Genomic DNA, 25,047 nt, shown 5'->3' with positions numbered 1-25,047 from the left:
TGGAGTCATCTACAGCGAGCGCGCTCGAATAATGAATAACAACAACCAAAGGTTCGAGAAAATGTTTCTGTTTTAAGTTAAATATATTTTAAAATAATTAACTTTCGGACCCTAAGGTATCCTCGTGGTGCATGCGGGCCGAAAGATGGGACGGATGAATTAAGTTATAATACGCCGCAAATTCAGACATTCGAAAGAGTTTGTATAAAATTAAAGCTAGTCACTGGTGTTACGCAACGAACAATAGGTGATAGAGATTAGTCTTACGAGTTAGGATCCGTGACAAAATCTTTGTTCAATAATTATGTAGCATGAATGCATGTGGTATTACATGGCTTAAAGCGATGAGTCACAAACATGTAGACTGTAGAGTGCGCAGTGGCGGGGTCGACGACCGCGTTTAATAATTCTAAACACTGATCTCGGGGATTCATGGTCACCGCGTCCTTGTGCGCGATAACTGATACCCTCCTCTCACGTCCTCTCCTGCCCTCTCCGGCCCACATAGCACGCGTGCGCACGTGGGCTCCACATAATAACGATCTTAATAAACAAGTTAGCTAAATAAACATTATATTCCCACGAATTAATTTAAAATATAATCAGCACAGTTTTTTTACTAAAATGTATATGTAATCGATACAAAATGTCACTTTTGGTATTTACCTGCGCATATATTTGGAATACAAATCCACATGTTCAATGTCAGCAAGTGTGGGTACTTGGACCCAGTTTATAAAAATTATTGCGTCTTCGATACTAAGAAAATTATTGAGGAAATCTGTTAATAAGGTACAGCTGAATAATATTGCCTATTCTCAAATTTATAAAATGGACACGGACTAGTCATCTTAAGGGGCATAAAATCAGAATGGGCTAATCTTTTCAATAACATAATATATAACTGAAATAAATTGAAGAGTATACCTGATTAATTGAGTATCTCCGTGCTGAGACCAAATATACGAATTTAAGGATAACATCTTAAAGTAACTGCCAACATTCATAAGGAACTTGAGTCACGGGCGCCCTCCCTCGCTGACATTTAGATCAAACCAGTATCCGGGCTTTAACTGCGCGGACATGTTGTTTCGGTCAGTGCTGTAAATAATGCCGTTTGTGTGGACTCTACCAGTATAAAGAGGTGTGTGAGGCTTGGTCAGGTTGCACAATCTATTTAGGTTTTCTAATAATTGTCTACAATTAACGCTCTTAGAATAGCAGTCATTTTCAGTGAGTCTTTTAACACTATGCTACGTTGTTAATGCGGGCTTAAGCATGACAGGCGACTATTCAGAGTGTGGAGTCCTACAGGTGGTGGATGAAAAATAATAAACTATTTGACCGTATCTTATATAGATTATATTTCCTCGCTTCATTCTTCAGATATGATCTGAATACCATGTAGTACCCCCTATTTACCAGGTAACACCGCACAATTTTTAGAGTAGGTAACATAAAAAACTAAATAATAATGTTTCCTGTTTACCCTTCCCTACCTCGTCCGGTATTCTGAAGCCTCGAGCTCATTCCTCTGTTGTGCTCGGTAGCACTCGCACACGCGCTTCGCATTAAAATTATTATTACAATGCCAAAGAGGAGCGCGCAGTCTCGTATTGAACATTATACAAGAAAAATCCGAAAATTAGAAGAACGAGAAAATCGAAAGAAAACTATATTTTCTGGCGATCTCAACATTGAAGGTACGATTTTATATTGGTGAAAAGTGAATGTATGTGGCTCTAAAATATGCGTTTCAAAATGCTTTGGGATTAACCGCGAGTTAATAACTCTGACATTGTTGAAACGAAACAAACTACATATAATAATTAATGTTTGCTGCATCGGGGGTTGACCGCGAGTCTTCAACGATGATTATATAGCAGTAAATACGAACAAACTGAAATCAGTTGTATCGTGCCACTGCAAAATGCGGCCGCTATACCGGCTATAGCCCAGATTAATTTTTTCTTCAACTACCCTACGACTCAAATGTAAATTCCTCATTGCATTTTTAGACAATGAAGATCCGGAGTTGGTGGCTAACGACCACGATAATTCGATGGAGGAACCAACGGCACCAGATATTCCACAAGACCCTGAGATGCCACTTGCAACCCAAACGAACCAGCCGGAACCCACACTCGATGAAAACGATGAACTGGACCCTGAGCTCTTAACGGCTCTAGGAGAATCAACATCTGACATTCCGGAGTTTGGCGATAATATACATAGCAATTTATCAAATCTGTGGCTACCTCTATTGAGAAGGGTATGCTGAAAGAAAACAAAGAAAAATATTGAAAGATTATTTGATACCGGGGAATTGTAAACTTCTTCAAGCGCCAAAACTAAACGCAGAGATCTCTGCCGCCGTGCCAGATATGGTGCGTAACCGTGACAAGACCGTGGCCGCAACTCAAAATCAACTTGGTGTGGGTATTTCAGCCATCAGTAAGGGTATGAATATCCTTCTCAATAGTAATGATAAATTGGAAGCATTAAAACACCTCAGCAACGGCTGCCGTTTGCTATGTGACTCCCATAACCAAGCTACGGCAAATAGAATAAAACTTATTACTCCTAGTCTAGATAAATCCATACTACACATGATAGTAGACACCGAAAGGGACGAAACCTTGTTCGGTGCGTCGCTGTCGGAAAAAATAAAGGCCGCAAAGGCCATTGAAAAACAGGGTCAGTTAATTAAAAACCTGCTGTGAAGCCCGCAAAATCCACAGTTGTCCCGTCTAGCGCTCGACCTACATCTCTTCAGGGAAACTGGTCTGCGCCTCCTCGTTACCCGTCAGCGAACAGGGGGCGAGGCTACAGGAGGCCGCTGACAACGGGAACTCGGCGCTCTTATGCGACGACACCAACGCAATCGCATCGAGCAGCACCGCAGGACAGACCACGTGCATCGGCTCTCAATCGCCGCTAGCGCAGGTACATGCGGGTAGACTTACCCATTTTATGATTGTTGGACAAAAGTTACAAGTAATAGTGTCATCCTTGATTGGATAAGATATGGATATGCAATTCCTTTTAAAACACCTGTTAGACAGTGTTTTAGGCCACAAAATAACTTTTCTCGTGCAGAAAAACTAGACTTATTGATAGCAATAAACAAATTAAAAAAGCTAGGAGTTATCTCGAAGTGCAAAGATACAAAGGACCAATTTATATCTAATATATTTCTCACCCCAAAGCCAAACGGTGAAAAACGTTTTATATTAAATTTGAAACCGCTGAATAGGTTTGTCCAAAACGACCATTTCAAAATGGAGGATTACAGAACGGCATGCAAACTTATACCCCGCAGGGGATATTTAGCTACCATCGACTTAAAAGACGCTTACTTTCTGATACCAATCCGACTTGCGGATCGTAAATATTTAAGATTCCAGTTTCAACCACATAATTCAACTAAAATCGTAACGTATGAGTTCTCAGGCATGCCATTCGGATTATCCGTTGCCCCGCGAGTTTTTACTAAAATCATGAGAGAGGCCATAGGATACCTAAGACACCGCGGTCATAAATCGGTTTTTATTTAGACGATATTCTGTGCATCGGAGATACCTACCAACAGTGCTATATAAATGTTAAGGAAACATTAAACTTACTTAAATGCCTAGGGTTTGTCATAAATTATGACAAGAGCAATTTAACTCCTAGGCACACTTGCAAGTTTTTTAGGATTCAACTACGATGCAATAAGTCTAAATTTGTGTCTACCCCCCGATAAGCGAAGTAAAATTATGGGGCTAATAATAAAGTTCTCAAAACTTCCTTTATGTTCTATTCGTGAATTTTCACAACTTATTGGCGTCTTGATCTCTGCTTGCCCTGCGGTTAAATATGGATGGATGTATACTAAGATTTTAGAACAACAAAAATACTTAAGTTTATTAAAATATGGTAATTATGATACAAAAATCACACCATCTAAAGTTATTTTAAAAGATCTGCACTGGTGGTCTAGGAATATTCAAACTACAGTTAACTTCATAAGACAGCCAAATTACGACATCGAAATTTATACTGACGCTTCACGCTCAGGTTGGGGCCGTCTCCAATGACGCCAAAAGAAGCGGTAGGTGGAAAGACACAGAAAAATACATCACATTAATTATTTAGAACTAATGGCAGCGTTCTTGGGATTAAAATCTTTCGCTAATGAACTTAGAAACTGTGCCATATTACTTCGTATCGATAATACAACCGCTATAAGTTATATAAATCGTATGGGTGGGGTACAACATGCACACCTAAACAACTTAGCTAGAAGTCTTTGGCAATGGTGTGAACAAAGAAATATCTGGATATTTGCTTCATATGTAAATACTAAAGAAAATAAGGCTGATGCCGCTTCTAGAGCAGTAAACCCCGACACGGAATGGTCTCTCCGATAACGCATTTAAAGACATTATACGTCATTTTGGACTACCAAAAATTGATCTCTTTGCATCACGAGAAAATGCCAAGTGTCCGAAATTCGTTTCATGGAAACAGGACCCTGATGCTGTAGCCGTAGATGCTTTCACACTAAATTGGAACTTAGACTACTTTTATGCTTTTCCACCTTTTCTCTTATTCTAAGATGTCTAAGAAAAATCATCGACGATGAAGCCAACGGTATATTGGTCTACCCTTATTGGCCATCACAACCTTGGTTCCCTCTCTTGCAGAACCTGATAGTCTCAGATGTGCTTTATTTGAACCCTAACAAATATCTCTTACAATCACATTTCAGAGATCACCATCCCTTACACAAGAACCTTACCCTGGGTGTCGCGAGGCTCTCCGGCGGGCGTTCATTCGGCACGGCGCTTGCACAGAATCGTCAACACTGATGCTAGCATCGTTCTCGGACAGCACAATTAAACAGTATAATTCGTGTTTAAAGGTTTGGTGGCAATTTTGTATGGCTAATAAGATAGAAGTAATGGATCCATCAATACCATCTGTTCTCACCTTTTTAACAAAACAGTTTAATAATGGTTGCGCTTATGGAAGTCTAAACACATATCGGTCGGCATTATCAGCCGTGTTACATAATAACATAGGCTCAGACAGTCGTGTAAAACGTCTCCTGAAAGGCGCATATAAATTAAGACCCACGAAGCCTAAATACCATAATACGTGGGATCCTCAACTAGTCCTAAACTTAGTATCAACTTGGTTTCCCAATAGCGAGATATCACTGGAAAAATTACTAAAAACTTGTTATCTTGCTAGCAATATGTACTGCCCACAGAATGCAAACTTTTTCGCTCATTAAACTCGAAAACGTATCGTATTCACGAGATGGTGCGAAGATTAAAATTACAGATATAATTAAAACTTCCGCACCAGGTAGGCAGCAACCTACTCTATTCTTACCTTACTTTAGAGAGAATACAAGTATTTGTCCTGCGACCGCACTTTCAGATTATATTTCTTTCACAAGTAATATTCGACCTGAGAACACGAATAATCTTTTGCTAACCTACAGACGGCCACACAAAGCTGCCACCACTCAGTCCCTCAGTAGATGGGTGAAACAAGTACTGTACGAGAGCGGCGTTAACATTGACGTGTTCGGTGCTCACAGCACCCGACACGCGTCCACGTCAGCTGCTAATCTCGCTGGTTTAAATATCGATATCATTCGGAAAACCGCCGGATGGTCTAGCTCATCTAACTCCTTTGCCCGATTCTATAATAGAATTATTACGGATGAAGGCGAATTTGCTAGAACCGTTTGCCTTTCAGCAAATCTGTAATTATAATTATCAAATACATAAAAGACTGATCCATAATATACATTTGTAATTAATACTTAAGTGGAATTGTATAATTAATTATATAAATACTTTGTCAACCTAACTATAAGTCTAAACTCAATCAAAATAAAGCGTAGTACAATATGTTTTCGTTCTTTCTTCTCCAAAACTTTCATCTCTTAACATCTACATGGTATTCAGATCATATCTGAAGAATGAAGCGAGGAAATATAATATATGATCAAACGAACTTCCCCGATGTGAAGTTCGATCATTATTATATGAGGCGCTTCATTCGAAGATATGATCACCCTCCCTATATGCATCCCAAGGTAAGAAAGTTTTGTAAGCTCGTCATCTGCCCAAACTCTGAAAAAATGAGCTCGAGGCTTCAGAATACCGGACGAGGTAGGGAAGGGTAAACCGGAAACATTATTATTTAGTTTTTATGTTACCTACTCTAAAAATTGTGCGGTGTTACCTGGTAAATAGGGGGTACTACATGGTATTCAGATCATATCTTCGAATGAAGCGCCTCATATAATAATGATCGAACTTCACATCGGGGAAGTTCGTTTGATCATATATTTTATCTTATATTGCACAATGTTTGTGTAGATAGTGCTTATACTTTGCGTGTCTATGTGTTTTTCACAGTGCTTCGATAAAAATTACACAATAATTGTGATGAGCCCACGAAATAATCATATTATCATTTAAAAATATGTAAAAAATGGTTTAATTCTATAGTATCGTTGTTACTTCTTTAATCGCTAATATTTCGAACAAACATCAATAATAGAAGCGTGTTGAAATTTAAACCACGATGATTAATCATAATATGAGTGAAAGTATCTAATTTTCAAAAGCGTAAAAAGTGGATTGAATGTAGATTATCGATGCAGCTGCCAACCGTTATGCTTGAGCCAAAGCAAAAAAAGGAAATCTTGCGTTAGACGGCGCACTATTCACAAAAATAAAAAATATTATATACCTAAGTTTATTAACAATGATGTTTTTGTATTAATAAGGAGATAGATCGCACGGTCTGAAGATTCGAAATAACCCAATTGGAACGTTTATCTTCAATAGAAGTAAATTAAAAATACTAGCTGTCTTCTTCGGTCCTGCTGAAGAAAATATCAATGTCAAGAATGTACATATGTACGGAAACAGTTTTCCGTTTATTTTTTAGGGTATGAGACATGTACAGTTTTTGAAATACCGTTGCTTACTACGTAAATAATACTCAGACTAGATATACATAAAACCAGACAATTACAACGCAGTAATCGATAGAGCGTACAGTGCAGAGGAGAAACCGAAAGTGATAAACGCAGAGGCATGTACGGGCGAATCTCGCGCGGCCGGCGCGGCGCGTACGCCGCAAGCAAATTGCACCTAATGTCTTCATCGATTACCCACATTCTCCAACTTGCAACACCATACTGCACTATATTACTATTAAACCAAAACTTATTATTAATTTATATCTGTCCTTATGAAATGCTTAGGAAAGTTCTTCTCCAAGATACGAATGTTATGATTAGTGTGATCATTGTTGCGTAGCTAAAGCCCTGTTACTCAGTAACAGAACAATTATTTATTAACGGATAAAACTTTGCAGCATATAGAAAAGATATAAATACATCTATAAATTATGATAAAATGGTTTATTGGGTTATTCCTAGACTAAGTCTTTCCCGACATCTCGCGCTGTAAGCTTATACTACGAAAGAACATCATTTATTTTGCAATTTAAAAAGGACGTCAATATACGTCTTATCTTGTCATTAAATAATCATTATTAAATATTAACCAGGAATTTATATACTGACACGTTGAATTAAGCTTTTAGACTAAAATCTAGCAAATCGCAGTTTGAAATCTCTCGGACGCTACGTGGTTAGTCACAGAAAATTATCGCCAAGAATGTCACACGACGTAGTACACTCAGATATTTTCCTGCGCTATCCCTTAGGAATTTCTACGTTACATGTCATGCATTGCAACGCAGATAATTGAATTACTATATTATGTACAAACGTTATACGCGATATCGTGGTGTTTTAAGAACGCGTGACGTCATAATGCACCAATGCCAACAGTCAGGTGGCGATGCAAAATTTTCAGTGTTATTTACAAATTGAAATTTGTATCGATTAAATACGAACCATAAGTAGTACGTACAATGAATTATGTAAATGTTTTAATTGTGTGAAGCATACCAATAAAAGGATACACCAGTGACGTCACAGGCTCTTTCAATATCTAGATGCCACGGTGACCTTCGCAACAGATTGGTCAATAAATAAGAGCACGCCGCGGTCCGCTCGCGTCACTGTCATCTGCGTTGCGTAACGTGTGTTTACGTCTGGCCGCGACAGATGGAGCCACTGTCCTAACTACGATAGATTCAGTTACTTTTGTAAGATGTTATTTCATGTATAGCTAACAATTTCAGGATTTACTTGTATGGTTGAAGACATTGTCAAACGTTATTTATTTTTCCACTGAACTGAACGAGGGCGAGTCATCCGTTTAATGATAAATCCGACACCTACCGATTAACAATAGCAACGCGACACCGAACTTCAAAAATCATAGCATGACATGAGACATCACACTGCGCGCGATGTCATGACCATTATTTTTTTTGACACAAGACTTGAATATGTATGAATGAATCACGCATATTCTATTAGGAACATACTACATCTATATACATAATGAAAAGCGCAAGTCGTTCGCCTGATAGCAGGTGCTACGACTAGTGCCTATAAACTGTAGCAGCAGTATCGTAACCCAGAACTTTAAATAACAAATCAAACATCATTGTGTCACAATAGTAACACAGTAGTAATTGGCGCGTCTCGTTGCTTCGGTCTGTTTTATAATAATAACTAGCGAGTTGTATGTGGTGACCTGCAGACCTATATAAAACTTACTGTATTTTTAAGTCGTGTTCCGATTGTATGTTAATGTATATGTTTCAATAATACATCACATTCAACAGAGTAGAATATTATAGGTTACATTGGTACTAATTTACACCAGTGCGTTGTACTACCCCACTACTGCACATGTATCCCTCACGTTTCGGAGGATATGTACTTCTGTCGACCGCGCTGTTTTATCGGGGGTTGGTAGAATTCAAATTCATTTCAAACTGTTATAGAGCACACTGGTATACGGGTTAAATCGATACTGAATTTCCTGATTGGTAGTCCATCCTTTTTCCATCCGATTCTTTAGAGGCAAATCCTCAGGTAAGATATAAAAGGATAAAATCGTAGGTAGACACTTGAAGTTTATCATTACAGGATTTTATGCATAAAATATGTCTTCTTTTGCATATTTACAAAATCATAATTTACTTTCTTTTTCTTATTCAAAAAGAGTTTTATTTTAAATAAAACATTAAAAAGATTGTACTTGGTCAATGACCTCAACTGAACAGGTAAGAAATATAGCTCCGGGAATGAGAAGCCTAACAAACGCTAAAGTAACCTGCGACGAAGTGCTACGAAATCAATTTGTGACACTAACGGCGAATACAAAGTAGGAGTGAGAAGGGTGCGAGGGCGAGGGACGCGAAGGCTTCGGCGAGTGACCCGAACGCGGGGTCAAATCGATACGCGGCGCCCGCCGGCGGTCGATCTGTCCGCTGCGCAAGATACAATTGCAACTGCAATCGATACAGGGCCAGGTTAGACCTACGATAAATTACGCAACTGTCTCCGGGCCTGGTATCAGACAGAGGCCCTTCGACTCGAGAAAAAAAAGCGAAAATTAAATGTATCGATGTATTTTTAATAAACCTGTTAGCCGATGACAATACTATTATTGCCTTGGTTATTTTTTAAATTATGTCGTATTTGTAATTATACGACACTATCTTCACATCTCCAAGTTATGTCAGTCTGCACCACCTCATAGTTGTCTCGCAACCAGGGCTTGGTTTTTTTTGATTCTCTTAGTTTCACAAATCATCAATACATGATACAAATTATAAGATACTGAAAGCAATAAAAAAATCTACCTGGGCATAGTAATTTACAGAAATTAGTCCTCACTTCTCAGGGACTTATTATTCAATTTCAAAAAAATCGTCGACGGGCCGACATTGTCGGATACAGTTTCTAAAATGTACGGCTAGGTTGGCTGAAAACCCGACTGTTCGACAAGTGACAACCCTAACTTTTACGTAGCAAAAGCTTTCACGAGCTTATTATTAACTGTAAGTATAGTGGTAGCGCATACCCGGCCGCCGCGACGCCGGCCGGAAATAGAATTACTGACCACTAGCAGGTTTTCATTTTACATGGACTTACAAAATCTACCATAACTTACAATGTTGAAACTAACTTTCAAACCAGCAACAGACAATCAATATCATATTTATCGCCTCTCTTCGATTTTATTTTAATAGGTCGATATTCCCTGGTGCCAATCGTAATTGTAATATGAAATGCATCGATATTTTGCTTTTGCTATGCACACAAATCTCAAACATTAACGAGGAAACGGGTTATACACTAATTCGGCACGGCATGGGAGCGCATGCCCTAATCTCACAACGTTAAGAGGATTACGTAAATCGGGTAAATCCACAGACACGAAGAACCCCCGCGGCCGACCCGAGCACGGTGCGGCGCCACGTGAGTGCAGCGCGATCAATACACCGCGCATGCAACGGTACGACTCACGAGGGAATACGGGCCTCGAGAATATACTAGTGGAAGTGTGTTCAACAGTATGACCATTATGCGACCGTACAGAGTGTAGACAAAAAAAAACAGCCTACGTCCAGAGTGGTCTATAAACCCTTGATCATGACATAAGAGTACCTAAATCATCAATTATACCCTTTAACTAGCCCGGACTGCTATGTCGATGGCCGATGCAGGAAGGCTTATGTCTTCAACTTCCGTAATGCATAAAACCTACCGGATTAAAACTTCAGGATACTGGATCTAATGAACATTTGTTGGCACAAATATTTGTGATACATAGTCATACTTATCGGTTGGGTTCCAGTGTGTCTGCATTTATCATTCAATTATTTCTATCACTTCGGAATTTAATTACTCTCGAGTCTCGTGTTTATTTAAGTTAATACGCAGTCTATTTCAGCCCTTTGCGTTAATGATATTAATAGAAGCCGCGATATATTTGTCGAGCAAACAGTTTCTACACTTTCCCTGTTCGCGTGTAACGACCGACGAGTAAACCAATTAACGCGTCAGAGAATGCAAAGTGCCGCCTTGTTTATCGTCTGCAATGCACGGCTACTATTTTAACGCATAAATTGTGAAATCAAAAGGGGCACAAAACTGAGATACGATGGGGGTATAAACTATCATCAACAATGGACCAAAAATGATATGATAATAATCATAAAATAATATGTATTTTGATGCAGTGTGTAGAAGAACTGGTCCTCGTGCTTTCAAGAATTCAAAAGAACTAGCTAGTGTCGGTATATATTTTATATTAATGGCATAAGATACGTAGCTGAAATTCCGATGGAATAATAAAATCTGCTACTACCATTCCTTATCTCCCCTTACATACGGTCGTTTGAATCATTAATTCAAACTACCAAATCACATCTGAAATAATTAATTACATGTGATTCTGAGCATACAACATGGCCGCACGTGCGCTTGTTGCGTGCAGTGATTGTGGATTACTAGGAGCCGGCGGGCGCAGACCACTGCACTCATTAGTTTTAATGAGACGCGTCGCGGCGGCAGACGCCACTCGTGGCTCAGTCGCATCTGGGGCCCAGTCGTCATGCCTGCATTCATTAGCGAAGGTGATTCTATTAGCAACCAGTTATAATTAGACTTCACTGTGTTGAATTCCTGAAACTTTGAATGACTGTTTTGAGGCATTCAATGCAGAATAGACGAGAATGCTGACAGCAAAAAGCTATTTCAATTATGATAATAGGGTAAAGTTGGTAAAAGAACAATAGCTCACAAAAAATTCCAATCTTGACAAAACCTCCGTGTGACGTCAAACATTTTCTATTACAACATGCTATACATTTATACCAGACGACTAAAGACAGTTGCGCAAGTAGATAAAAGATAAGCGCGCCGACTGCCGGCCCTTGTCAGCCGATTTGACATTACACGAGAGCAACATCAGTCAGCAGCTTCACCTACATATTATCTGGCTTCCGATCAAATCCCATCACGATAGGTCTGACATTAAACTATTGGATAACTCTCGGAATGTTATGATTTTCATGAATGAAAAAAGCGCCAGGTGCCGGGATGAAAATAAATGATATGTAACAGAAATACAACGCCTGCGGGCGGCGGGTGTCGTGGCAAACAGTGGCGCTCCCCCGCGCCGTCACAATGCGGTAAAAATAACGTCACACTTGCGGTTTGCGAGCAGCGCGACGGAATTGTACTGGCGACACGCTACTAATCACTATGCACACAACTAAACTAAAATTCCGCTAATCTGACTCCCTAAATGGCAAAAGAGCGTTGGCCACCATATACTTCAGCCTGAATGCAACATAAAATATACAATTTGAATACGCAAGACATCACTTTAGTTTTAGGAATTATAATAATTGACCTATAGAAGCTGCGTAGTGACAATGTTGATTGTTGCCCCGAGCTACTTACAGCACTTCCCCGATAAGAGCACAACGAGCTATTTGTATTGGTCACAGACTCATGAACATATGTATTGACTTTGGCACATTATACTTTACGTGCTCAGCGATTAAATCACTAAACAGTTTTATTTTCCTGTATATTTTCTTAGATCCGTGACTTTTCCTGTTTTACGCAAAAATAATCGGGAAGTACCTACCGCTGAGACATAAATGAAATTAAATAGACACATCACAATGTTAAACAAAATAATTTATTGGAATGAATAAAGCCCCACTCCGACCGGCCCTGACTGCGAGCCTGCAGGTAATTGCTCGAAATTATTATGATATCCATTTTATGTTGCCATTTGTCGTGTCCATGTATATAGGAAACATCAGAATGTAATGAGTACGTATGTATGGTAATCTAACTAGTGTTACTACGTGTCCCGCTTCATACAGAATGCTCTATGTTCCTACTTTTTACATAGCAAAGGATGACGACCCAAGGGGGATAACGAGAATCCCGCTTTTCATCACTCATAACTCAAACAATGATCGTGTTAGTAGATGCAAATGATTAATAAAAATTGTTTTGTATATCTACGCGAGAGTGAAAGTGCACATGTTATTATCAAGAAAATGAATGTGTACGACACATACAGTCATATTGTGATAACACGATAACACTGTTAGTTTATACGAAATTTATTTCATACAATGGTCTCGATAAGTGACTTTAATAAAACTTTGTCTTAAGATTATTTATTTTTGTAAAATACATTGTATAACAGAATAATCATAGAAGATTATGGTATATAGTTTTTTACGATGAATTAAACGTGCAGTTGCCAGTGTTTATTGGCTAAAAACCATTTTTTTACAAAATTATCTCGTGGTTTGGTGATTATTTATAAGCCACTAATAGCCGTTTGATTGTATATATATATTTTTTAAAGAGACAAGTACCGCATTTTCTATCGCGCCTAGATTTTGTTGAAATTTTAGGATTACCAAATATCATTAAGCTGGTCATGATATTATAAGGGATTGACATCCATCTGAATTGATTGTGATTGACGTAACCTGATACAAACTTTACATGAATTATACTGAAATACGAATAAAATATGAAAACCCATAATTCCTACCCGTTATAAATATAAAGTTACGCGATCAGCCCTGTTACATGTGTATGAAACACGACACCAGTCACGCCAGTATGACTAACCTGTCGTACAAAAACGGCGCCAGCAGCTGGGTCGATAAGCTAGCACTTGGCCTGAATGGCTACTGGCCTGACCTTGACACGGATGTTCAGCAAAACAGGCTGCGACTCCTGTCGCTTTAGTGTCACTGTTTTTGCGACAATATTTAAGTAGGCATTTGAGAATCGATCGATAAAAATATGAAATAGTCCAAACAGGAAAACAACCAATAGAAAGTAAAGTGAGACTGGATTCCAAGATTATGTTTTAGACAACAAAATGACAAGTGCACGTCCCTCGCTGTCTAATCACTCATCATCGCAAGACAGGTGATTATAAGAATCATAATTCTAATAATAGCACTGACTGCATCCTGCAAGCTATAACACAATATACTAAATTGCTGTGTGGAGGAAGAAATATACAATGCGGTGACATCTATTCATAAGGACCCGCGCTATACTTTCCTACAAGTAATTTCAGCTATCAATAACAAATGGTCTGGAATGGCTCCCCTCCCCCGGATGGTCGGTTAAAACCAGCGCGATGTAATACAGTCATTAACGCATCAACTGCAACGAATCAACTGTAATAGACTGGCGATAGCGCGAGCACCGCTACCGATGGCCGATAACAATTAGTATCGGTATAGCGGCAGTGCAGAGGTCACGGGAAATATACTGGAGACCGACCGCCCTTAAACAGAAGACACTGCGCACGCCGCGGTGATGTCATACAAGCGCGGTATGACACATCCACCTGCAACACGTAGGATACCTCTACTACAGTTCAATTTAACGACGCCATTATGACTTGTTTACAATATATTGAATGATGAGATAAGCACCGCTCGCCTGATGGTGAGCCCCTGTCCGTACACAGCAGGCACCCGGAAATTTGAATTACGAAATATTATAACTATTAATTTTATGTACCGCACTTTTAGTCTTGGGACATTGAACGTGAAGGATATCTGGTGGGTAACTTTATTATTTAGTATCCTCTAGTAAGAGACACAATTGTAACAAACATCTCTGGTGAAGAGGCAGCCTATGTAATTATACTGGCAATAGTAACCATAAAATCTTTGTCACTTTACTTAATTGGATTTGGGTAAGAAATACGAATAATTGGTACGAAACCATAACCCTAGTAATGAGACGAACTTAAAACGATGTAAACTGAATGTCATACGAAAATACGTTATGGAGACAGCGCTAGCGTACTTTAGGAAAATTGAAACCTAAATCCATTTTAATTTAAATCACTTGTTACAGAAGACCATACGAAAATTATTATACTAATAGATTTGTTTCAGAATCTTTTATTATAAAATATCTGTTACCACTGTCAAGGTGCGGACATGTACGATGACGTCACAATTTGTAAATGATCTAAGTGTAGTGAAGCGATACGTGTGCTAATAACGACAACCTTGCTGCAATAAACATCATAATTACCGATAACTAGACGAAAACAATTCACATCGAGACCATTACGGGTGATGACGAATCCAGTCGGAATGACAGTCCGCGACCTACGGGCATCTACCACTTGGTTGACCTTAAGTTAGTAGTTTTACTATATTTTTCTTATAAGTCAGTGATATGTATTACTGCTTCAGGGAATGGAGTATGCCTTCTGCTTGCTTTTAGGATTATGGCTTTAGGAAATGTTAGCTAAGCCAATGTCAAAACATGTAGATAGTGCTGTTACTCAAAAATCGTAACATAAAATTTGACTACTTTCTTATTTGCCTTAATTATGTCTTCCTATCCAGCTGTCAACAAAGTAAATAAAGTGCGAAATAAATCATTCGACTTCCCAACCCTATTGTGATATATAATTATACATATTTTTTAAGTATATGAATTAAGACCTCGTCCAAATGACGCGTGTTAAAAACTACATGTATTTTGATCGACCTGTCCACATGCTGACACGCGGTGTGAGCGCGCCCTTAGACATATCAAATAGGTATAAGTGTTAACGTGCGGTTTGTCTAACGCGCGTCTAATGCTTGTCATCTGATCGGTCTCTAATACTTACAGAAAAGAAACATATAGGGACGTCATATTAGCTTTGTCAAATTTTACAGTGTGAACAACTTTATGGGTATTCCTTATTTTTTTGTCGTTATGGTTAAGAAAATCAACTGGCGAGTTAAATTTGATGATGAATGTGTATCCAGTAGTAAATTAGTAGCTAGAACTATAAAGCAGTTCCAGTAATGTCTTACAGGTGAAACAAATCTATACACAAATATGAAGTGAAACTGTGGTGTGTAAGGTGCTCATGAATAAAAATGAGTACTTTTTACCCGATAACATCAAAAACACTACGTATTATAACGTTACGCTCAGCGTACCCCGAATACATCTACAAAGTAAGAAAAACTATGCGTCTTGTGCGACTTAGTTACCGACATGCTATGCGAGATTTCCGCTGAAATCTAGTCAGATGCAAATAATTTCACAAACTCCTATGAGCCAAACCTACCCCAATTTACTTTTATGTGCCTTCCCCGTACAACACGCCTAAAATAGTTCTCGATTTAACTACAACAGAGTAATTCTAAGTGCGTCTAAAATTGTAGGCGACACGCGTTCGAGTATCGAAACGACAAAGGCACTTGACCTACATCCGAGCCGTGGGACAGGTGAGGCAGGACCGTACGCAATGCGCGCTACACGCGTTCCCTGACACCAGGGATTCATAGCCTTTTTATTATGACGAAACATTTAGCGCAATTTTATCGTACCGCAGTGTTCCGACATTACGTTATTATTTATATCAGAAAGTCGATTAACGAAAAGTGATTGCGTGATCAATGATTATGAACAAGAAGATATAAAGGAATGTACGTTGCCGACCTTTTATGGAAAAATTATGATTCGGGTGGATGAATTTGCGGGCTTAGGTAAGTAGTTACTTTTTTACTAGAATGTGTATAGTTAGAGAAAATAATATTGCTCATGTAAGTACGAATTGGTGATTTTTTCATAACGTTGGGAAAACTCCTATTGTCGCCTCGGCTACTGGTTCAGCACCACTGCTTTCGATAAAAGCATTAGTAGGCGAGTGGTGGAGACGCCGACAGACGCTATCGCATGTTGACGACATATCTCAAGCGCCTGCTTATCTTCATCGGGCTCAGATAATACCCAACGTGTCATCGGGCTGATTCAGACCCACTGGGAATATTTGTGTCTATGTATAGGCATCATCATAATAATACATATTATAAGTGTATCAGGCAATCAGCTGTTTTAATCAAATTATTTGACACCTCCCCCCCTTCCCCCGCATGGAAAAGTTTGTATGCCTCATACATATAATTTGTTCCAGATCTGTGTTGCTAGTCAGTAGTAGTGGTGTAAATTTAATGACCATTGCTTAAAAAGGCACGCGAAACTCACAGACAAACCCAACCGGCTCAGTTTTTATGTCAACAAAAAGTTCCATTTATCATTTCACTAATGATATTTTGCATAGCGACGAGTGGTTCCTTGAATGCGGCGCGACGCGGCCGTAATGAGCGTAATGGCGCTGACGAGGCGCTGCGCCGGGTAGGAGCGAGCCTCCACTGCAGAACTCACATGATATTATATCGCGTTTCGCAATACTGCCTACAGTGAAATTTAATTAGGATTTTGAGGGAGTTCCTTGTTGTACGCCTGGCGACCCAAAACGCCATTGGCCGAAAGAGCCAGCATAGCGAGATTTGAGTAATGTAATGTTGTATTCACTCGGGTATCATAAAATGCATTTTAAAGACACGCGCACCTTCCGAACCTCTCCTGCATCAACATCACGATTTTGATTTTATTTGTGTTAAAAGGAATTGTACCGAACCATATTAAAAACATTGTTGATGTGACAAAAGGAGACATTTATTTCATGTCGCCTCGTTATATTGGAAGCTGTAGTTATATGAATGTGGCCGGTGTGTACGTACACATGACCCCGCGCATTGTGCGCCGCCGAGCACACTGGCCTTCAGAACTCGATCAGATTACCCGACAGCGCACAAGGAAACTTCTACCGTCCTCGGCCTCCGTAACGCAACTCGCCGTGTTGTCTACAATGTCCTCCGTAAGCAGTAAGCACCTAATCAAATTACTAAAAATTGTCGCATTGGCGACGAGCTTCCGCACTCACTGCCGCTAAGCGACTGGACAGTGGCGAGGACCTGCGGGCTGGGTCACCGGGGTTACGAACGCCTCGCCAAACTCTATTGATGCTAATCAACAAATGACAGGAAACTAACGCCGCCGGCTAGATGAACGCGCTCCACACTCGCGACGCGCAAAAAATACTCGAGACGAGTGACACAAATCAAACGGGTGCGCTCTTCAATGTCAGTTAAATCTAATCTGATGTTGGCAACGGAGAGGTCTTCGACTTACGAGCGCGCAGGCGCGTCGCGACCGGCGACCACATCATGGTCGCGCCAACCTGCTGACCACCCTGAGCGACCTGTCGCCCTCCTTCCGCGAGTTATACACATGCGAGCGATGGCAACAGCAGGTCGGCATACACTGCGATCACTTCAGCTTTTGTTGCGCGAGTTATAAATACGCGACCCGGTGCAGCGGAATTTTTCAACTACCGACCTGGTGGCCGAGTGTTAATGATTCACGTTGCACTGGCGCGGCCGCGTGGATTGGACTTCGGCGTACGCACCCGTGCGCCAGCGGTGCCGTCGCGGACCTTGACTCCAACACGCAAAGTTATTATTGTTCCGCTGTCACCGTCCCTCGCAATAAATACTGTGATTTTATCGCACGCATTTGCCAGCTGCCGTCAAGTCGCCACCGAATTGTCGCCGATTCGACCTAGTGGTGGTCGCGTGTGTCGCGATCAATACAGAGACTTTTGTTAGTTCCGCAGTGAGCTAGCACAAGCACCGGGTTAAATACAGCAGAGAACGGGCGAGGCGGCCGGCGGCAGGCGGCAGACGGTAGGGCCGCAGGGCGCGAGGCGCCTCGCCCGGGCGGCCCGCTTGGCGACTCGCCCGCCGCCGCCGCCGCCGCCACCGCCGCCCCCGCTACAAAACTCACCTTCAGGGTGCAGGCGCTGCGGGTCGAACCAGGCATCTGCAAGAGAAGGCGGCGCGTTAGCGGGTTAGTCGCGACAGTCAGAGAAGAAGCGAGCCAAGCAGAGCGGCACGAAGCCACTTACGGGGGTCGAGAACGCTGCACAATGAGGGACCAGATTCCGGCATGGTGGCACTTTACGTAACTAGAGGAGCGCGCTGCGCGAGGAGATTACTAGGCGGCGGACGGAGCGCGCGCCGCGCCCGACTCTCGCGTCGATACTGGCAGCCCGGACCGCCCCCGCCCCGCGCCACGCCGCGTGCGACCCCCTTCACCCGCCCGCCCGGCGCATGCGCGCGCATCTCCGCGCCGCCACCACCATGCCACCACCACCACCACCGGCAGCAGCGCAGACATATGCACTGCATGCATTTGCGACAGGTCGCAACCCTGGTGCCGCGAGTCATAAAGTGCAGTTAGTGTGTTAGTACAGGATAGGTAAAAAGGCACAGAAAGATAAGCGAACGCCGCAGGTCGCGGGTCACGGCGCATCCTACATCGCATGGTCGCGCCGTGGAGCTGCACGCACCTGAAAAGCGCATTCGTCTCACTTGTTCCATTGACACCTAGAGAAAAACACTTTCATTTTTCAGTCCATTTCGGCTATAATAAATGATTAACGTATTATTTAATATATTTACAAAAATAGTACAGAATCACAAATTATCTCATCCACATTATTTCATATAAGTAATGCACATTTTAACATTAATTTACTGTCTAAAACCTTATTGTCATATTGCAAAAAGGTTTTTGTGTTCGCCGCTAAAAGCTTTACGACGAAACGAAAATAAATTACGTCGCCACTTTTCCACAGACCATTTTCATATAAATTACGCAACATACACACCCTAGTGTGATCAATGCCTGACAATCAAATGTTTGTTTGAAATTAACTTAAAAACTTTGCATCTAACATAAAACTCGTCCATTATTAGCATTAGCATCTCGTTCATACACGTGTATAGGATGCACGTCCAAGTACTATAATATTACAAAGTTCAATTAGACAGTATGCTCCGTGTGTAAATATGTCATTGATTTAGGGAAGCGACCGATCTCATGGCGACCTCGAGCCACCGCTGCTAGATGACGCCACCGCTGCTAGATGACGCCACCTGCATAAGCGCCATAGTGATGTCGAGCTGAGCACAAGATACTTGGAGAGGTATGACGGCTTTGATCAATTGAATATTTTAAAAATAAATTAATACTTTCTCATAATCACTTTGACAAGTTTAGGTTTACTAAGTTTCCAAATAAAGCCGGACACATGTAGGCTTTTTGATCATTTACTTGGTCAGGCAAGTAAAGGATCAAAAATTTTTACCCCAATACAAAAATTTATAACAGCGTCTCCAACTCGGTTGCCCAAGATATTAATATGGCTGGATCAGCCGGCCTAGCATGCGCACGACGACAAAATTTTGTCGACACTTTTTCTCGTGATTTTGTCGTTTATCTCTATATGTCTACCGACACTAACATGCGCGCTCATTTTCTCGACTTGTCACGAGAAAAGTAGAGAAAAAATTAATGTTTTATTAATCTGTGGTATTTTTGTCTACAAACCCTAACATGAGCAAATAATTTTATCGTTTTTTGACACATGTAAACGAGATATTTGTCTTCTTTGATATTGTACGAAGAGATAAACCGAGAAAATTATCAATTTAATTTATTCGTTAAAACGCGATGGTGGTATCTTACTATAGTAAAATAATATCGATATACGACAAACGAGAGGCGTGTAAAGTGGAAAGAAGACATATTATACTTAATTGATTTATGATATCCCTTTGCTACAAAACGAATGGCATTGTATATTAAAGAAAAGTTTGCTCCCGATTTGGAGTCTCAAGCCAAAGGCATAGCCGTCCGTTTAAAGGTAATTGAATATATTTATTACATACTTAATTACATAAGTAGCTGAGTTTAATATCAATTGAAGTATTTTGATTTATAGATAATGGAATCATTTTTTTTTTAGGTGAGACTCGTGAATTTTACGTGCAAGGTATGTTAGGGCTCTTAGATTGTACCCATATAAAAATATTACCTCCTAATGAGCCACAAAGTGCACAATATCAAAAATGAGGAAGGATGCCTGCGACACTAAGGTTCAACTGGTAATGTACTATTAATTAATTATTAGAGTTAATAGAAATAAAAAATGAATGTACTTTGAGATATATCTTCACAATTAATACATAGCGTGTTACCTTTCATAAAAATGAAATTAGTGTGCCAACTAATGAGGTAATAAGAGCTATTTAATCAGATTAATTGCAGTTTTAATTTTGTTTATTTTAATACTACAAATACAAATGAGTAACTTGTTTTACCATTATGTTTTGCAAAACTAGTACCTATATGTTACCAAAAAAATGTCACATTATGGATTCAAACAGCAAAACTCTTAATGTGAATGCCAGGTATCGGAGAAGATATTATTACTATGCAACTTAACAATATAAACAAACAATATCTTGCTTTATTTCTTTATTAAAAACTTCATTTACACTGATTGTATACTGATGGACTTAACAATAATGGATATATGGTTATACACTGTTTCAAATAGTTGTTTACTATATTATTTTACCACTGGTACAACTTCACATTATATTACTATTGTTAAGTAACTGTAGGTAATGCAGTATTTTATGTTGCAGTGTTCCAATGGAGGAAACTATTATAAATGACCATCATATGTGAGAAGAACCTGTACAATTATCAGTACCTGCAAGTGTCTCACAAGCAGGATGACCTCAATTATAATAAATAGACATTTTCCTATGTAAATAATGTATATTTTATTATATTCACATTTTAAATATCAAGATAGTTTTCATTATTACAACAAAATCTTCTACACAAATTTAGGCAACAATAGAATATTTCATAATAACTTGTTATACAACAAATTTCCTACAATTACTGTAATGAAATACTATGAACACTTACAAGAAACAGAAATTGCACTCTCAAGTAATTGCTGCAGTTTACTTATATTATTAATTTCCTAAACCAACAGAACAAGAACACAACAGAACAGAACCAAATTTCCTAACATACAGATGTTTTATCTAGTGTATAAATAAAGATACCTAACGAAATATATATACATGATATTAAGTATTTAAAAAATGTAGTTTTTCTTAAAAAAAACTGGTTCAAACCGAGCAACTAAAAAACTTTTTAGGAGTAGTATTTGGTAAGCTCTTCAACATGGTGTTGACTGCTGGGCTGGGGACATTCCAATGAATGTAGAGGGACTTGATTCACGGAACTAAAACAAACAGAAAATATATACTTATTTCATATTTTAATAAACACTAATACTAAAAACATCAATTACCATCGAATAAGAACAAACTTGAGCTTTGTGGCTGCAAAGTTCAACTTACAACATTGGTGTTTTGCTAATAAGGTTATTGTTTCACTATACTTACATCGACTGCCTCGGTGGCGTAGTTGTATTGCATGTCCGGTACAATAGCGCTCTGAGGTCCTGGGTTCGAATCCCGGGTCGGGCAAAGTGATATTTGGGTTTTTCTGCTCAGTATCAGCCCGGAGTCTGGTTTTTTGTGCCCGATGTGGCATAGGCTCGCCCCCTATCACATCATAGGCTGGAACATACTTGGCGAAAAGTGGGTGCCCTAGTTGCGCCTCTGCATACCCCTTCGGGGATAAATGCGTGATGTTATGTATGTATGTATGTACTTACATCAATTGGGTATTTTGTGAGGCCCAAAGCCACAACCATCTCCTTCCCGATTGGACTACTGATTCCATTAGGCATTATGGTACATCGTTCTCACGGCGGGGCGTAGTCACCCGAGGTAAAGTCCGGCTTGGGCACCATATACTCGTACAAATAATTGTCTTATTAGATTTTATTTGATTTGTGTCTTGTTACTTCGTACTCCAAAATAGGGCGGAGCTGTTATTTTGTGTTAGAATCCTTATTATATTGTACAATATTATTATTAATTTTGAATTTGTTTACTTATTTACGTTTTTATTTACATTATGCTCTTTGTTATGACATAAACTGTCACATAAAACGTCAAAAACCTAATTGGATCATAGATCTATAAAAATTGAATGAACTAAAACCATTGTAGCTATATTAGAAAATAAAATGTTTAGAATATATATTTCAATGGGCAACATCGGTTTGTCTTCACGAGTAAACTTATGTCTTCAACGAGGAATTTGTCGATCGTGGTGCGCATGTTAGAGAAAACGAGATATTTATCGACATCGACAATTTGTCTACTCTCGTTCTCGAGATATCTCGTGATGCGCATGCTAGGCCGGCTGGACATGCTATTTCTCGAAGTTATGACTTATACGCAATATAGGTATGTAGCACTTACATCACATAGGTAACAACGCTAACTGCACTAAGTGGTAACACGCTAAACTGTTCCCCTGTAGTGGAGGAGTGCGATATGTAGAAACTGGTATACATTAGTATGTATTTGCAAGTTACAATTACTATGACTGTAATTGGAGCAGTTGGAGACTGTGTTGCCTTCTTTGCAACTGAATAACAAGAGAAGTTGGCTTGCCTGATTGTACGTACCTCACCAATTCATAAACAGCAGCCACATCACCTGAACTTTGAAATAATAGAAATAATATTGAGAGCAGTCACCATCTGATACATTAAATTAACCTCTTACAACGTATGTTTAACGTAAGTAAAACATGTACTTGATCTGTCTTGTGATGATATAGACATTTTATATTTGACCCAGTTCAAATCAAAGGTACAAATCTAAACTCCTGATGACGTAACTATGGCAACTATTTGCACCTTATTTTGTACATGTAAGGATGAGTTGACACTTTTAACATTAATATTATTCATCTGATAACTTTGCTTTTCTAAAAATATTATATTCCGCCGGTTGATCGGCTGACTCAAAATTCAGTTAACTAAGCAGCCATAACTCAAACAGAGAGAAATATAATAAAGATCCATTTTTATTATCTTTCACGAAGAGCTTTTCCGTACCATATAGAATCTATAAAAGTGTACCTACCTACAGGTGATGGTATTAATCGCTCAATACCTAGTGATCTTGCTCATTTAATAAAGGGTGAATTATTAATTATTTTATTTAAATTTAAGTGAATTTATAGAGCAAGACCTGGTGTACGTAATGATTACTGGCGTGTGTACACTCGATGCGGTAAGATAAGATAGCGTGCTGTTATTACTTATTAATTAGAGTGCTCGTTCCGCGGAGCTGGTTGGTTAAGATTCGCTTCGACAATATAAGCTTGTATAAACGATGACACGCCGAAAATACAAATTATAAGCTTATTTGTATTTCAGGTCAAAAAAAATATTATTATAATATACTTGGTAGACCACTATGATGATATATAAGGTGAGTATCGTTATATGGAGCACACATGTGCACTCACTCACAAGGCGACCACAGAAACATAAGACCTTGCGTTCAAGAGTTTAATTCAGTGCCTTACTATACTGCCACTATAACAATAAGACAATGGAATATTTAGTTATGAAATTTTAAATCATTAAAAACTATTTAAGCGACCGCTGCATTAAATTAATGACTATTTGATTAACTATTAAGTAATGCATTATAAGTACCTAATCGATTGACGGAACGACACAACGTTGAACATCTCTGACATCAAAGTCATCACTGATGAGCTGTGAAAACAACTAGCAACAGAACTCAAAGTGAACCTTAAAATCTAAAATTTCTAGTTTGCGAGCCTCGTGTGAGGCATTCAAAAAGTTTCTATTCATAAGCACACGTCTGCTGGGCGGGATTGGATTTTGTGCCCGATATGGCTAGCAACAGATTCGCTCTTAGCATAATGGGACGGAAATAACAAATGGTGGACTATTTGCATTTCTAGTTTCTACAGATTTTTTGGTGAAGAAGTTACGCTTCTAAATATGTATATGTGTTACAAATAAGGCAGATTAAAAAAATTCCCAGAGGAGACTTTATTTCAGGTCAAGTATCTGTCAGTGCGACGTGCAATCACATTTGCGTGGAGTGCGCCGCGTCCCTGCACTCGCTGTTTATTGTGATTGGAACTCGCAGCAGCTCCCGGGGGACCGCGAGGCCGAGGCATTGCGCAATACGCGGAGCAGGGGGGACCCCTACCTCCTAATAAGCAACTAACTATATTAACTAACCAATAAATCAACTCAAACGAAGAAAGATTGTTATGGTTTTATATAATATAAAGGTTGTCGTGGTAAGAAACTTCCAAACACACCAATCTCACACAAATATAGATTGAGATTGAACTTTCCGTCTTTTGTTCTAATATTGATAGTTTAT

General features: G+C 39.4%; 1 protein-coding gene across 6 annotated transcripts in view; it reads right to left on the bottom strand.

The window, feature by feature from the left end:
- Positions 1–25,047, bottom strand: part of LOC115450732 (reticulon-1-A) — a 56,764-nt gene that overhangs the window by 15,488 nt on the left and 16,229 nt on the right. For 2 of the 6 annotated variants that reach the window (XM_030178816.2, XM_030178820.2), the window contains one exon: positions 18,665–18,700. The exons of 2 other annotated variants lie outside the window; for them this stretch is intronic. In XM_030178816.2, the coding sequence (XP_030034676.1) occupies positions 18,665–18,700 (36 nt within the window). Of the gene's footprint in view, positions 1–18,664; positions 18,701–18,785; positions 18,943–25,047 lie in introns of those variants that run through there. 2 more of the 6 variants (XM_030178818.2, XM_030178821.2) reach the window with 2 other exon arrangements.

Source organism: Manduca sexta, chromosome 24, assembly GCF_014839805.1.
Source record: "Manduca sexta isolate Smith_Timp_Sample1 chromosome 24, JHU_Msex_v1.0, whole genome shotgun sequence".
Classification (NCBI taxonomy): Eukaryota; Metazoa; Arthropoda; class Insecta; order Lepidoptera; family Sphingidae; genus Manduca; species Manduca sexta.
The sequence above is the reverse complement of the archived record's forward strand: the minus strand, read 5'-3'. Positions and strand labels throughout refer to the sequence as shown.